The sequence below is a fragment of the Mustela nigripes genome, chromosome 14 (assembly GCF_022355385.1).
Source record: "Mustela nigripes isolate SB6536 chromosome 14, MUSNIG.SB6536, whole genome shotgun sequence".
In the NCBI taxonomy this organism is placed as follows: domain Eukaryota; kingdom Metazoa; phylum Chordata; class Mammalia; order Carnivora; family Mustelidae; genus Mustela; species Mustela nigripes.
Window position 1 is genome coordinate 34900869 of NC_081570.1, and position 16375 is coordinate 34917243.

A 16375-nucleotide genomic window follows, 5' to 3' on the forward strand; every position below is an offset into this window, starting at 1 on the left:
ACAAAAAATTTATTCCAAATGTATTCAAACTTACAAGAAAAAAAGGGAAAATACCAAGTGCCAGAAGTGAAGAAGGAAGTGAAAACTGAACAGAAACCTTGGCTACCTTAGCTGGGGTTTTAGAGAGCTACCCTGGGCCAAAAGATATGGCTTGACAATGATATGAAGCAAGGAGTTTGAACTGAGACCCTGCATAAATGAAAATCCAGCGAAAGTATAAACTTAAAAGAAAAAAAAATCTATAGCACAAGGAACTATTAAGGAAGTTTTCCTCTCTCTGCTTGGTTTTGGAACAAAAAATTCTGAAGGACTATTATTTCTAACCTAGAATTCTTTTTTTTTTTTTTAAGATTTTTTTTTTTTTTTAATTTGACAGAGAGAGAGAGATCACAAGCCTCCTTGCTGAGCAGGGAGCTCAATGTGGGGTTCGATCCCAGGACCCTGGCATCATGACCTGAGCCAAAAGCAGACACTTAACTCACTGGGCCACCCATGCAGCTCCAGGACTTTTTAAAAATATCTGACTTCAGATCTGGATACAATGTAATATGGAGTACATATAGAAAATATTATCACAAAAAAATTTGAAATTGAATCTAATGCACATTCAGATCCAAATTACAGTTTTTATGAAAATACTGGAAAAGAGAAACAAGTTAAATGACATCAACAGAGAGCAAAGAGACACACCAGAGACAAGGGAGATTATAAATAACCTGTTTTCTTTGATTAAGTCAATGGCATAAAGAAAAAAAGTGGGTGAAAGGGAGACTGTTCTAGAGTAAAAGACTAAAGAGACATAATCAAATATAATGTGTGGGCCTTAAAAAATACCATGTTTCATAACAAAATTAGAAAGTATCTACTAATAAGTTCAATACAGGATGTATAAAACTTCTTTTTTTTTTTTTTAAAGATTTTATTTATTTATTTGACAGAGAGAGATTACAAGTAGGCTGAGAGGCAGAGAGAGAGAGAGGAGGAAGCAGGCTCCCTGCTGAGCAGAGAGCCCGATGCGGGACTCGATCCCAGGACCCTGAGATCATGACCTGAGCCGAAGGCAGCGGCTTAACCCACTGAGCCACCCAGGCGCCCTAAAACTTCTTTTTTATAGAAAAACTTCAAATCTTATTTGAAAACAACAACAACAAAATAACCTTAATAGAGATATAGTATATTTAAGGAATAAAAAGACTCAGTATTATAAAATGCCAACTCTCTCAAATTAAACTGAAAATCACTGTAATTCCAGTCAAATACCAAGAAAGATTTTTTATGGTTAATACAGAGATTCATATGTCAAATGGAAAGAAATAGTTAAGATGACTTTAAAGATAAATAATAATAATGAGAGGTAGAGTGGAATCATCCTACTACACAGAATTTCTAAAAAGCTACAGTAATTAAAACAATAGGATATTGATGAAGGAAAAGACAATGAGGCCAGTGAAAGAGAAGAGAAAGCTTAGAAATAGTCTCAGGCATATGTGGAGCTTGGTATAAACCAGAGAATAAAAGATTATTCAATAAATAGTGGGAATAACCAGCTACTCATTTGGAAAAAAGATAAATTTAGATATTTACGTCATATCATATATAAATATAAATACTGGTTTAAAGATCCAAATATAAAAAGCAAAATTGTCTAAAAGGCTATGTTTTTGTTTTTATTTTTTATTCTTATTGCCCTTCAAAGTAGTCCTGTTAGTCTATAGTCTATAGACTAACAGGACTACTTTGAAGGGCAATTTGCCTCTATCTAAATAAAGCTGGAGATGCACATACCTTATGATACACACATCACTCCTAGGTGTCTAACTTCAAAACAAGAGCACAAAGAAATTTGTACAAGGATGTATGTTGTAGCATGACACTCAGTGAAAGAAATGAAGCCAACTAACTTCCCCACAGAAGAGGAATGGATAAACTCTTACCCAGCACCCAGATCCAATCTGGAGAGACTGGGTCTGGGAGGAAAGTTTTTGCCAAGCTCATGCCAGAAAGATGAGAGGGAAGCCCTTTGCCCATCGAGTCCTTAGTCAAATCTTATTCTTCCTGGTCTCAGTTTTCCCCTGTTCAGTGGGTGCAAATATTAACCTTGCTCATAACTCTGATCAATTGAAACATATCTTCGCCTCTGTATCTAGACATCTGAGCAATGGTGAAAGATAGAAAAATAAGAAAAAAAATATCCAACCCTACAAGAGTGCTAACTGCAGTAATTATCATTTACATTCCTTTAAAAAATATTTTATTTATTTAAGCAAGAGCGAGAGTGAGAGCATGAGAGAGGAGAGGGCCAGAGGGAGAAGCAAACTCCCCACTGAGCTGGGATGTGGGACTCGATCCTGGGACTCCAGGATCACGACCTGAGCTGAAGGCAGTCACTTAACCAACTAAGCCACCTAGGGGCTCTATAATTTACATTCTTCTACCCTAGCTGCACCCCTCATGTTGCTCAGGTCTCCTTCTCAGTATCCCTACTCAGCTCTCCTATTTTCTAGTGACAGTTCTGCACTTTCACTACTCACAGGTCCCAATCCCGTTACCTTTCTCTCTCCACATTCTCACAGACAACCCTACTTTCTACTTCTTCAAGAATATAGAGGCCTCAGGAGTGAACTTTTTAAATTCCTGTCTCTCCTTTCTGATCTGCATTTGAGCTTTCCCTTTCCTCCTGTTTTCTCATTTTAGTGGAAGATATAGCCTTCCTCCTGCCCAAAGCTGCTCCTTCATTCCTTCTTTTCTCCTTGGGGACCTCATCCATCATTTGTCTCCTTTCTTCTACACCTCTCCACTGGCTCTTCAGCTCTCATATAAAAATGTTCAAGTTGCTTCCATCTTAAAAACACCCTCAAGAAAAAACAAAACAAAACAAAAAACACCCTCAAATCTCTCTTTTTTTTTTTTTTTTTAAGATTTTATGTATTTATTTGACAGAGGGAAATCACAAGTAGATGGAGAGGCAGGCAGAGAGAGAGAGGGAAGCAGGCTCCCTGCTGAGCAGAGAGCCGGATGCGGGACTCGATCCCAGGACCCTGAGATCATGACCTGAGCCGAAGGCAGTGGCTTACCCACTGAGCCACCCAGGCGCCCCAAAAAACACCCTCAAATTTTAATCTCACAAAACAAACTGAGGGTTGCTGGAGGGTGGGGAGGGTGGTGGGGTTATGGACACTGGGGAGGGTGTGTGCTATGGTGAGTGCTGTGAAGTGTGTAAACCTGGCAATTCACAGACCTGTACCCCTGGGGCTAATAATACAGTATATGTTTATTAAAAAATAAAAAAAAATTATTTAAAAAAACACCCTCAAAGTAGAAGAAACTAGTAACAGTGGTTGCTAACAGGGAAACCAGGTGGATAAGGAAGGAAGGGAAACATTTTACCATAAACATTTTTATACTTTTTGAACCCTGTGTATGTATTAGTTATAATTACTTTAAAATATCCATGGTTGCATCTCTCTTCCTCTTTCAGAAGGTCCTCTCTTTCTACATGTCTGTTAAGTACTGGTGTTTCCTTAGGCCCCCTGTATCCTGTCCTTTTCTTTATTTACTCTAATATTCTTGTGGGAAAGATGGTTCACATTCATAGCAAAATCTATTTAGTGAGCTAAATGTACTTACACATCTTATTTCTCCTATAAACCCGTTCCTTATCCCGTAGCCTCTAAATTTGTGAATGCCATCACCATCCACACAGTTGTTCTTGCTAGAAACCTTCGAGTCATGCTTGATCTCTCCTTCTCTTTATCCTCCCACATTCAGTTAATTAACCACCAAGTTCTAAATATTCTCCAACTTATCCCCATCTCTTTTTACCACTGTCACTGTCTTGGTTTGGTTCTTCATCATTTCTTACTAGGATTACTACAACAGCCTCCCAGTGGTCTCTCTGGATCTCATTCATGAGGTCATATTTCTCAAATATTAATCTGTTAATGAGCCTTCAAAGTATCCCTACTGGATAAAGCATATATTTGATTTTCACCTCTATCTCAGACTGTATAGACAGCATAGTACAGGAGTTAAGAGCATAGGCTTTGAAGTGAAGGACCTAAGTTTAATCACTAACTCTTTCATTAAACTTACCCAAGATTCAATCTCCTTATCTATTCTCAGTAAGGTCTGAAGGGGCTGGAGCAGTCCTTTGAACTCTTGAAACTAGCAAACTAATACTCATTTTAAAAATGAAGCCCTGAGAATATGCTGGAATCCAAATTGAGCAGGATAAGGATAATCAGTGCAAAGCAAAGAGAAAGGCCAGATAAAATGGAGATAATGGAGCAGAGGAGAAAGATCTCAAAGGAGGGGACTCTATAGCTATCCTGAGTTATCCTTCCCTTCTAAAATTTTAGGAAAATTAAATTTGGGTAAAATCAGCAATACAAAGAATTATAGTCACCCCAATATTTATAGCAGCAATGTCCATAATAGCTAAACTATGGAAAGAGCCTAGATGTCCATCAACAGATGAATGGATAAAGAATATGTGGTGTATATATATACAACGGAATATTATGCAGCCATCAAAAACTGAAATCTTGCCATTTGCAATGACATAGATGAAACTAGAGGCTATTATGCTAAGCAAAATAAGTCAATCAGAGAAAGACAATTATCATATGATCTCACTGATATAAAGAATTTGAGAAACAAGACAGAGGATCATAGGGAGGGGAGGGAAAAATGAAACAAGACAAAACCAGAGAGGGAGACAAACCATAAGAGACTCTTAATCTCAGGAAACAAACTGAGGGCTGCTGGAGTAGAGGGGGCTGTGAGAGATGGGTGGCTAGGTGAAGGACAATGGGGAGGTTATGTGCTATGGTGAGCATTATGAATTGTGTAAGACTGATGAATCACAGACCTGTACCCCTGAAACAAATAATACATTATATGTTAATTTTTTAAAAAATTTTTTTAAAGGAAAGGATTATAGTTAAATCCCGTACAAAGTTATTATAGAAAAAGATCATAGTAAGGGTTAGAGTAACATCTCTACAATGAACCACATGTCAGAAAGACATGCTCATGAAAAAGGTTAAACCTGTAGGCGAATTATTTAAAAATAACCTAATATAAGAAAATAATAGATGAGGTCAAAATAAATCTGAATTAGAAAAATTAGAAATTAGATGACAAAACTTAAGAAAGAGTTAGAAATCAAAGAAAAAAGATCATTTCAGAAACAACAGCTAAACTAGAAAGGACACAAAAGTGAATAAAACACAACGCAATGCATAATACCTCGAGGGAAACAAGCATAAAAAAAGACAAAAATCCTACAATCTAAGAAGAAACAGATAAAAAGTTGAGGCAAAATAACTGAAAGTGAAGAAAAGCAACAAAAATCCAACATCTGTGTAAGAATTCCAAAGACTAGGGGCTTAGTAGGTTAAGTGTCTACCTTCCACTTCAATTATGATCTCAAAGTCCTGGAGATCACCCCTATGGGCTCTCTGCTCAGTGAGGAGCCTGCTGCTCCCTCACCCTCTGCCCACCCCGACCCCCGGCTCATGCACCCACTCTCTCTCAAACAAAATCTTAAAAAAAAAAAAACAATCCCAAGGACTAAAACCTAGGTAATGAAATAGAACAAAAACCTAAATTTATAATTCCAGAAGACTTATCTGAAACAATAAAAAAGACCAAAACTTCACATGAAAAGGACATACTACATATCTAGAAAATATGATTCAGATCAATAGGATATATTACATGGTAAAACCAGAAAAGTTTAAAGAAAGATAAAAACTTGGGGTGACTAGCTGGCTCAGTTGATACAGCATGTGACTCTTGATCCTGGGGTCATGTGTTCAAGGCTTATGTTGTACACAGAACTTAAAAAAAAAAAATTAAAATGGGGGGGCATCTGGGTGGCACACTCGGTTAAGCATCTGACTCTTGGTCTCAGCTCAGGTCGTGATTTTGGGGTCATGGGATCGAGCCCTACCTCAGGCTCCATGCTTAGCACGGAGTCTGCTTGAGATTCTCTTTCCTCTCCCTCTGCACCTCTCACTTGTGTTCTCTCTCCCTCTAAAATAAATAAATCAATCTTTAAAAAAATAAAATAGGGGTACCTGGCTGGCTCAGTCAGTGGAGCATGCAACTCTTGATCTTGGGGTTGTAAGTTTGAGCCCCAAATTGGGTGTAGAGATTACTTAAAAATAAAATCTTTTTTTTTCAGTGTCTGGTTAAAGCCTTTTGGCTCTGGTCATGGTTCCAGGGTCCTGGGATCGAACCCCACATCGGGCTCTCTGCTCAGCAGGGAGCCTGCTTTCCCCTCTCTCTCTGCCTGTGTCTCTGCCTACTTGTGATCTCTGTCAAATAAATAAATAAAATCTTAAAAAAAAAAAATCTTTAAATAAATAATTAAAAAACACCTTTGGGAATCCAGAAATAAGACCAACTCACTCATAAGGCAAAGAAAGATTTTCACTGTTTGGACAGCAACACTTTATAAGAGAATCAATGAGGGAATTTAAGATATTCAAGGAAAAAATGTGAGTCAAGGATTTTATATCCATATAAATTGTCTTTCAAATATGAAGGCTGCAGCTAATCCACCTAGCATCGATATCATGAAGACTTTTTAAAGACGCTATTAGAAGTAAGCTTCAGGTAGCCAAAGACTAGAGAAAAAAGGACCAGGGCCTTGTGGCAGTGATTCACTTGCAGCTACTACATCCCAAAGAGACAACCAAAAGCTTATGTGCCTCCAGACAGAAGAACGCACTATCACCTATGAAAGTCTTGTCCCTAAATTCAAAACCTGAATTTAATGGAGCTTCTAGGTCCAACTACCAATACCAATATAAAGAGAGGGATACTTATTAGACAACACCACAGGGTCGCAATCAACAAAATGCAGACTGTGAGGGAAAATGTATGAGAAAATGAATGGCCCAGTTTCTCCAACAAATAAATTATAAGAAAAAGAAGAGACAGAGGGAAAATCTATATATTAAAAGAGACATTTCAACCAATTGTATAGTCTTTATTTGCCTCCTGATTTAAATAAACACACTAAAACATTTTAAAATTATATTTATGAGGCAACTGGAAACTTATTCACTGTTTGGATATTTGATAATAAAGAATTATTAATTTTTTTAGGTGTTATAATGGTCTTACAGTTTTATTTTTATTTTTTAAAGAGCTCTTATCTTAGTAATATATACTTACAGATGAAGTAATAGGATTTCTGAGATTTATTTCAAAAGAATATGAGAGGGAGCAAGACGGGTGGGGATATAGATGAAATAAGATTATCTAGGTTGATCTGTGATGACGTGGATGGAACTAGAGGGTATTATGCTTAGCAAAATAAGTCAATCGGAAAAAGACAACTATCATATGATCTCCCTGATATGATGGAAGTGGAGATGCAACGTTGGGGGTTTGGGGGTAGTTGGGAGGAAGACAAACCATAAGAGACTCTTAATCTCACAAAACAAACTGAGGGTTGCTGGGGGGAGGAGGGGAGGGAGGGGGGGTGGGGTTATGGACATTGGGGAGGGTATATGCTATGATGAGTGCTGTGAAGAGTGTAAGCCTGGCGATTCACAGACCTGTACCCCGGGGCTAATAATACATTATATGCTTACAAAAAAATTAAAAAATAAAAAAAAGATTATCTGGGTTGATAACTACTAAAGTTGGGTGACAGATACTCGAGCAATGTTCCATTTTTGTACGTTTGAAGTTTTCCCTGATAAATAGTTAAAAAGAACAAACAAACTATGTATGGTCCATAATTGGTTATTTAATAAATTAAGCAATTATAATCATTATTATAGCCTCAATACATATTTGGTAAATGAATGAGTTCGGACATAGATAAGAATGAATCATTCATCAACAAATATGAAACACTATTGTGGAGAAGACTGAAAATCTAAGAACTTCCATGTTATCAACACTAGTTATAAGAATGGAGCTCACTCACCCAGGGCGTGGGAGAATGAATGAGCCAGTAACCTTTCTTGAAAAGTCAGGGAAAGAGGGTAGGCAGCTGAAATAAAAAGTGAGAAGCCAGTAAGTCGGCAAAAATTGTGGCATGAGATAAGGTAAAATGAAGTAGAAAACAGTGCCAGGAGAATAAAACCAAATAAAATATGTATGTCAGCTGAAAAAACACACAGCAAGTATGATGTCCAACTTCAATATCCTATAAGCACACATGATGGAAGTTTCCAAATATAAAGAGAACTGCAATATATTTAGCAAATGCAATGCAAATGAGAAACATTATAAACTAAAATGGTGAAACATATTTTAAACAAAAAAGCCAAATAAAGCTAATATACTGTTGTGGTCTTTCTCTAGAAAAGCAGAAGTCACATGGGATAACCTCAAAGTAATATTTGGGGAACTCAATCCGAAGGAAGTGGGTAAAGATAAAAGAATCAAAAGCTCATAAACCCCCAAATCTCAAAGGCAATAATCTTACCTAAAATCTTACTTAAAAAAAGACTAAAATAGTCGCCAAATGTTTAGGAAGCTGCTTTGTGGGATCAAGGTAAGAGAAATACATTGGCTCAAAGGGGGCACTGCTTTTAAACCCTGGCACAGCCTGGGGCTACAACTTTCTACTTCAGAGAGGTACATGACATCTCTTAGCAAACACCAACAAACTGCCCTTCTCAGGCTGTTTCACTTTCCTCAACTGTTTACGTGTATTTCCATTACCTTTCCTACAAGTGTGTTGATCCCACCCAGATGGTTCTGAATTTTGGCTTAGCTCAAACTTCGGCGATTTAGGAGTCTGCTAAGTTCCTCCACAGGTTAGCTTAGTTGCCTCTGCTCCAGGCTGGAATGCAAGTTGACATGAAGCCAAGTATCAGGAGCCATTGGTGGAGGAGGAATCAAGCAGAAACAGCAAAGACAGCAGAGACCTGCTAGCCCTAGTCTCAGCTCAAGAAAAGGCACAGAGGCAGGATTATATGTAAAAGGTGCTGTGATGTCAATTATGTAAAAACAAAGTGGGATGAAAGGAGGAAAAGAAATGAGACTGTAAGAATGACTTAATGAGGACTCTTACCTTTAGGTTCTAAAATAAGGATTCAATGGTTAAAACCATAAGCAGCAGCAGGAACTTGGAAGTACAGTGTCCTACTGGCATTTACTTTACTTGCTTCACATGCCTATTCCTATTTATAGTTGTTACTACTATTTCTCAGGCCCCTAATTGTTACAAGCCTCACATGAGACTTCTAGAACTGCCAGTTCCAGGTTCAAGTAAAAGTAACATTTCTAGGAGTTAGAAACTAGGGAGCGAAGAGATTACACCTCCATCCTAAATGATTAGACTGTAGCTAAAACAGCCCCTGGGAAGTCCACCAAGCACCCTAAGCTTCTTAGTAAACCTGGTATCTGTTCCTATGAGAGACCAGAACTATCATTTCATTTTCTTAGTGAAATTCCCAGTATCTTCCCTAAGGAAATAAGCAGCTGCCGTCCAGAAAGTAACACATCCAACGTTATGGTATTGGAAATCTCTCTAGTCAGAAACACCAAAATCTACTTGGATGGAAGCACAGGAAAACGAAAAGGCCAAAAGTGAATGGAAATGCCTATAATACATTGCACTGGCAGTCCTAGCCAGGGCAAGATTAAAAACAAAAACAAAAACAAAAACAAAAAAAAGCATAAAGATTAAAAAGGAGTCTACAATTTGATAAGGCCAATCTTCAAAAAGCAATTTTATGTCTATACACAAGCAACAAACAATTGAAAAATAGAGTAAAAAGCACCAGTTACAATACCATTAAAAACATCTACCTAGGAATAATTTACCAAGAGATGTTCAAAACTTCTACATTGAAAATTATAAAACACTATGAGAGAAATTAAAAGAAACCTAAATAAATAGATGTTCAAGACTGGAAGAATCAATATTAACTAATTATAACTAATTAGTTGTTATTAACTAATTAGTTAACTAATCTCTAGGTCCAGTTCAATTCCTACTACAAAGCTAAAATAATCAAGACATTATTCAATGTGCTTTGAAGACTCGACAAATAGACCAATGAAACAAAATAGAGAAAACCGAAAGACCACACATATACAGTCAGTTGATTTTCAATGAAGGCACCAGTCCAATTCAATGGGGAAAGTAAAATCTTTCTAACAAATCGTGCTGGAGTGGTGCCTGGGTTAAAGCCCCTGGCTTCGGCTCAGGTCATGATCCCAGGGTCCTGTGATAGAGACCCGCATGGAACTCTCTGCTCAGCAGGGAGCCTGCTTCCCTTTCTCTCTCTGCCTGCTTCTCTGCCTACTTGTGATCTTGGTCTGTCAAATAAATAAATAAAATCTTTTTTTAAAAAATGGTGCTGGAATAAATATCCATATAGAAAAAAAGAAAATTTACCCCTACCTCACGCCGCATACAAAATTAAATCAAGATGGGGTAAACATTAAAGAGTATCTTTATTGGGGTACCTGAATGGCTCAGTTGATTAAGTGTCTAGCTCTTGGTTTTGGCTCAGGTCATGATCTCAGGGGCATGAGACTGAGTTCCATGTGGGGCTCCACACTCAGTGGGAAGCCTGTTTGGGATTCTCTCCCTCTCTCTCTGACCCTTCCCCCACTCATGTGCTCCCTTTTTCTCTCTCAAATAAATAAATCTCTTTTTTGTAAGGTTTTCATTTATTTATTTGACAGAGAGAGACACAGTGAGAGAGGGAACACAAGCAGGGGAAGTGGGAGAGGGAGAAGCAAGTTTCCTACCAAGCAAGGAACCTGAGGCGGGGCTCGATCCCAGGACTCTGGGATCATGACCTGAGCCGAAGGCAGACACTTAACGACTGAGCCACCCAAGTACCCCTCAAATAAATAAATCTTAAAAAAGAAAAAAAAGGAATATATTCACAAGCTTGGGATAGGCAAAGATTTCTTAGAGAGGACACAAAAAATATATTAACCACAAAGGAAAAAAAAGCAATAATCTGAATTTCATCAACATCAAAAAATTCTGGTCATGAAAAGACACCATTAAAAAAGTAAAAAGGCAAGCCAGAGACTGGCAGAAGATAGTTACAACACATTTGGCAAAAGGCTTGCACCTAGAATACATACGGAATTTCTATAATCAATAAAAAAAGGTAAACAACTCAATTTAAAAATAGGCAAATGCTTCGAACCCTCCATAAATATAAACAAATGGCCAGTAACCACATGGACAGGTAGTTAGCATCACTATTATCAGAGAAATGCAAATTAAAACCACAAGATACTACTACATTTATATCCACTAGAATAGTTAAAATGTAAAAGTACAATTGACAATATTAGGTGTTGATGAAGACATGAAGCAAATGTAATCCTTACACATTGTTGATGGAAGTATAAAATGGTATAACCACTTGGAAACCTATATGGCAGTTTCTAATACAGTAAACCCTACAAACTAGAATATTTTCACAAAAAGATTTGCAGAACAATATTCGTAACAGCTTTATTAATGATATCTCAAAATCAGAAACAACCCAAATGACCCAACAGAGAAATGAGTAAATAGTGGTATATTTATTCAATGGAATAAAAAAAAAACTAGTTATATCTGCAACAATATGAGTCTGAAAAATATTACATTGAACCAAAGAAACTAGAATAAAATGGTATGATTCCATTTATATCTAGTTCATGAACAAGCAAAGTTAACATATGAATTATTCTTATGAAATTGTTCATATGAAAATGTTCTTCATTTGGGTAGTGGTGTTTAGGGTGTATGTATCTGTCAAAACTCACTGAACTGTATACTTAATATCTTTGTATTTTACTGTGTGTAAATTATTCCCCTATAATGGTAGGATGGAGAGTAAGACCATATATATTTCATTTTTTTAAAAAGATTTTTATTTATTTGATAGAGAGAGAGATCACAAGCAGGCAGAGAGAGCGGGGAAGCAGGCTTCCTGCTAAAAAGAGAGCCCTGATCCCAGGACCCTGAGACCATGACCTGAGCTGAAGGCAAAGGCTTAACCCTCTGACCCACCCAGGTACCCCGGCCATATACATTTCTGCATTAATTTTTTGTTCTTTAGTGCATAGGCAGGTTGAATATATTAATACATCTGTTTACAGTTACCAGAAATACCAGGAGAGACTGCTCCTCAATTCAAACAAGATGGCAACATTATCATACAGATTGAATTTTCTCCAGAGGATATCAATTTAAAAATAGTATATAGTGGGGGCGCCTGGGTGGCTCAGTGGGTTAAAGACTCTGCCTTCGGCTCAGGTCATGATCTCAGGGTCCTGGGATCGAGCCCCGCATTGGGCTCTCTGCTCAGCAGCGAGCCTGCTTCCCCCCTCTCTCTCTGACTGCCTCTTTGCCTACTTGTGATCTCTATCTGATAAATAAATAAAATCTTAAAAAAAAATAAAATAAAATAAAATAAAAATAGTATACAGTGGATATTTCTCAGTTCATTGGCCACAGGCCAGTAGGGAGACTGTGCCCTCATATTCATATGCCCTTGTTAGTATCTAATCAAAGTAGATCAAAAGGTCAAATGTTATATTGTAAGGATGAGAGTCAGGAATTTTTGAAAATTCCTTTGTACTTTTTTCTGGTCAATCTGTCATCTGCGGAGTGAACTCCGGCTCTGATTTTTATCACTATAGATTAAGTTTTGCTTATTCATGGGGGGACCCCGGTGGCTCAGTCAGTTGAGCATCCAGTTCTTGCTTTTGGCTCAGGTCATTATCTCTGGGTTGTGGGACTGAGCCCTGAGTCACGCTGCACACTGAGCATGGATCCTGCCTGGGATTCTCTCTCTCTCTCCTCTGTCCTGCCCCCACTCCCACCCCCTGCACCCCTCCACACACACGCATTCTCTCTAAAAATTAATAAATAGAGAAATGAATAAATAAAGTTTGCTTGTTCATGAACTTCATTTAAATAGAATCTTTTTTATTTTAAAAGATTTTATTTATTTATTTGTCAGAGAGAATGAGAACAGGCAGACAGAGTGGCAGGCAGAGGCAGAGGGAGAAGCAGGCTCCCTGCTGAGCAAGGAGCCTGATGTGGGACTTGATACCAGGATGCTAGGATCATGACCTGAGCCGAAGGCAGCTGCCCAACCAACTGAGCCACACAGGCATCCCTAAATGGAATCTTTAAAAGCACATTTGGAATTTATCTTTTTTGGGGTGATTGAGTGGTTCAGTCAGTTAAGCATTTGCCTTCGGCTCAGGTCATGATCCTAGGGTCCTGGGATCGAGCCCTGTGTCAGGCTCCCTGCTCAGTGGGGACTCTGCTTTCCCTCTCCCTCTGACTCACCTCCCTGCTTGTGCTCTCACTCATGATCTCTCTCTCAAATGATATAAAAAATCTTTAAAAAAAAAAAGCCCATTTTGGGGCCTCTGGGTGGCTCAGTCATTAAGTGTCTGCGTTCAGCTCAGGTCATGATCCCAGGGTCCTGGGATTGAGCCCCACCATCACAGGAAGCCTGCTTCTCCCTCTCCCACTCCCTCCCTTGTGTTCCCTCTGTCACTGTGTCTCTCTCTGTCAAATAGAAAATAAAATCTTAAAAAAAAAAAAAGCATATCTTTTTTATAAAGATGTACAATTACTCAAAAATACTGGAAACCAGTGACTATAATAACTAAATGTCTCAGTCAGAGGAGTATGTGACTTTTGATCTTGGGGTCATGAATTTGAGCCCCATGTTAGGTACAAAAATGACTTAAATAAATACATACATCTAAAAAAAAAAGTGGTTGAAGAGTACATGGGCAACAAAATATGTGATGCTAGAATACATTTTCGAAAAAGCATTATAAACTGTTGTAGGAAAACATAAGGTGATATTTATCTTCAATAAGTAATACAAATCAAGAAATTGTTTCTCACCTTAAGTTTTGGGTATATTTGGCGCAGAGAATCTGCAGTTCCCCTGTCAGCTTCATCAGGAATACACACAATATCTAGCTTCATTTTCATCTTGAATTCTGCAGATAGAGCCTTTTGGACATCCCTGGTTGTGATGATGATGACTTCTACAGAACAAAAGGGAAAAAGAAGGAAAAACACAAAAACACATTTATTTAGACAGTGGTTTCACCAGTTCAATTAAATTTGGTCTGTTTCTAGATTTAATAATAACAGTTGATATTACTGAACCTTTTCAATGTATTTACAGGCATTCTCTCAATTCTTACAACAATCTCATTTTACAAATGAGAAAACTTGGACTAAAAGATATTAAGTCACTTTGTTCAGGGTTACACAACTAGTAAGCAATGGACTCAAGATAAAACTCGTCTGATGATTAGAGCCCACACTTTAATATATTATATATGGGGCACCTGGGTGGCTCAGTGGGTTAAAGCCTCTGCTTTCGGTTCAGGTCATGATCCCAGGGTCCTGGGATGGAGTCCCACATTGGGCTTTCTGCTCAGCAGGGAGCCTGCTTCTTTCTCTCTCTCTGCCTGCCTCTCTGCCTACTTGTGATCTCTGTCTGTCAAATAAATAAATAAAATCTTTTTAAAAATTACATATCATTACTTGATGCAAAGAGCTCAGAAGTGCATGCATCAAAGCAGATACAAATGGGATCACATTTGAAATCTTCATTCACTACAAAGGAAGAGCTATCACCACTTCCTACCAGGTAGCCATGAGTACTTCACTGAGGACCACAATGAACGCTACCAAGAGACAATCCCCACTTAACAGATGTCTTCATTTTATCCACATATCTGGTAATGAATGACAGAAAACTGGAAATCTTTGTTAATGATCTTTGGTAGGGTAATGTAATTCACTGCAACATAACTTGTATTGCTAATGTCTGAAGATCAGATTTTATTTATTTTTAAAGATCTTGTTTACTTATTTGACAGAGAGACAGATACAAGTAGGCAGAGAGGCAGGCAGAAGAGGGAGAGAAGCAGGCTCCCTGCTGAGCAGAGAGCCTGATGCAGGACTCGATCCCAGAACCCTGGGATCATGACATGAGCCGAAGGCAGAGGCTTTAACCCACTGAGCCATCCAGGTGCCCCTGAAGATCAGATTTTAGCATCTCAATTTCCACTTGTTCCATGATAGTGTTCCAGGTAACAATTTTCTCTCCCTTTCACCATAATCATACTTTTCTATTTTCTTCCCTTCTCTTTCTTCCTCCCTCTTTCTTTTCCAAATCATTTAATTTTCCTTCCTTCCTTCTCTCACCTTTCTTCCATTCCCTGCTTTGCTTTTAGTACCAACTCATTCAACCAATAAATACAAATACACTTCATATGTAAAGAAAAAATAGGCACTGAGAAGTCAGAGATGAATTCAACATGGTTCCTATTCTTAAGAAACTTAACATGGAGAAATGACTAAGAAAGTGGAAGTGATGGCCTTTGAGATAGGTCAAGATAAATTCAAGACCACTGAAAACTTCTTTAGTATACACTCTATAAATACTGATGTTACAAAGATGAATGAAGTACAGTAGCTGCTCTCAGATCAGTCTTCCATTCCACTAATTACAGCATAAAACAGGCCTTGGTGGGTACTGAGATAGAAAAACAAAGTGTGATGGAACCATCGAGGACAGGGTGATTGAGGCTGTTTGGAACTTCAAAGAGAAGATAACATTTTGGAGAAGACATTTTATTTTACTATTTCATTTTTTTTTTTTTTTTTTTGGAGAGAACATTTTAGGGAGAGTGCATAGTCAAGGAAGTAACTGGAAATATGGGACAGTCTAATAACTGGACTAAGACTCTTATGTGTGGATAGAAAGAAAAAAACTAAGCAGGACTACATTAACTTCTCTAAACTCATGAACAATATGAAGAAAGTGAACACAGACTTTGTTATTAAATTCCGGAATCCTGTGTTTAGGAGGCATTCATCAATTTCTAAGTGAGACTTAGTGAGATAAAATTTCCTATGTAATGGGTGTTAAACACACCATAAAAGAAACCCCTAACCACAACTGAAGATATAGCAAGAGTAAAAAGGAAAAAAAAGTTACTGATGGCAAATCCACAAGGAGTTATTAAAGTATAGTATGATATTTTAAAGTGTATTAAAAAGAAAATCTTTTGGGGCACCTGGCTGGCTCATTTGGTAGAGCATGGGACTCTTGATTTCAGAGTTGTGAGTTTAAGCTCTACGCTGGGTATAGATTACTTAAATAAAATCTCGAAAAGAAAAGAAAATAGAAAATCTTTTCTTAAACATCTCTTTTTTTTTTTTTTTAAAGATTTTATTTATTTATTTGACAGAGAGATCACAAGTAGGCAGAGAGGCAGGCAGAGAGAGAGAGGAGGAAGCAGGCTCCCCGCTGAGCAGAGAGCCCGATGCGGGACTCGATCCCAGGACTCTGAGATCATGACCTTCGGCTCAGGTCATGATCTCAGA

At 37.9% G+C, this 16375-nt stretch overlaps 1 protein-coding gene across 2 annotated transcripts in view; it reads right to left on the reverse strand.

Moving 5' to 3' along the window:
• The window catches only part of EIF2B3 (eukaryotic translation initiation factor 2B subunit gamma), a 128835-nt gene that overhangs the window by 108188 nt on the left and 4272 nt on the right, over window positions 1-16375 (reverse strand). For both annotated transcript variants that reach the window (XM_059374557.1, XM_059374556.1), the window contains exon 3: window positions 13871-14016. In XM_059374557.1, the coding sequence (XP_059230540.1) occupies window positions 13871-14016 (146 nt within the window). The remainder of the gene's footprint in view (window positions 1-13870; window positions 14017-16375) is intronic.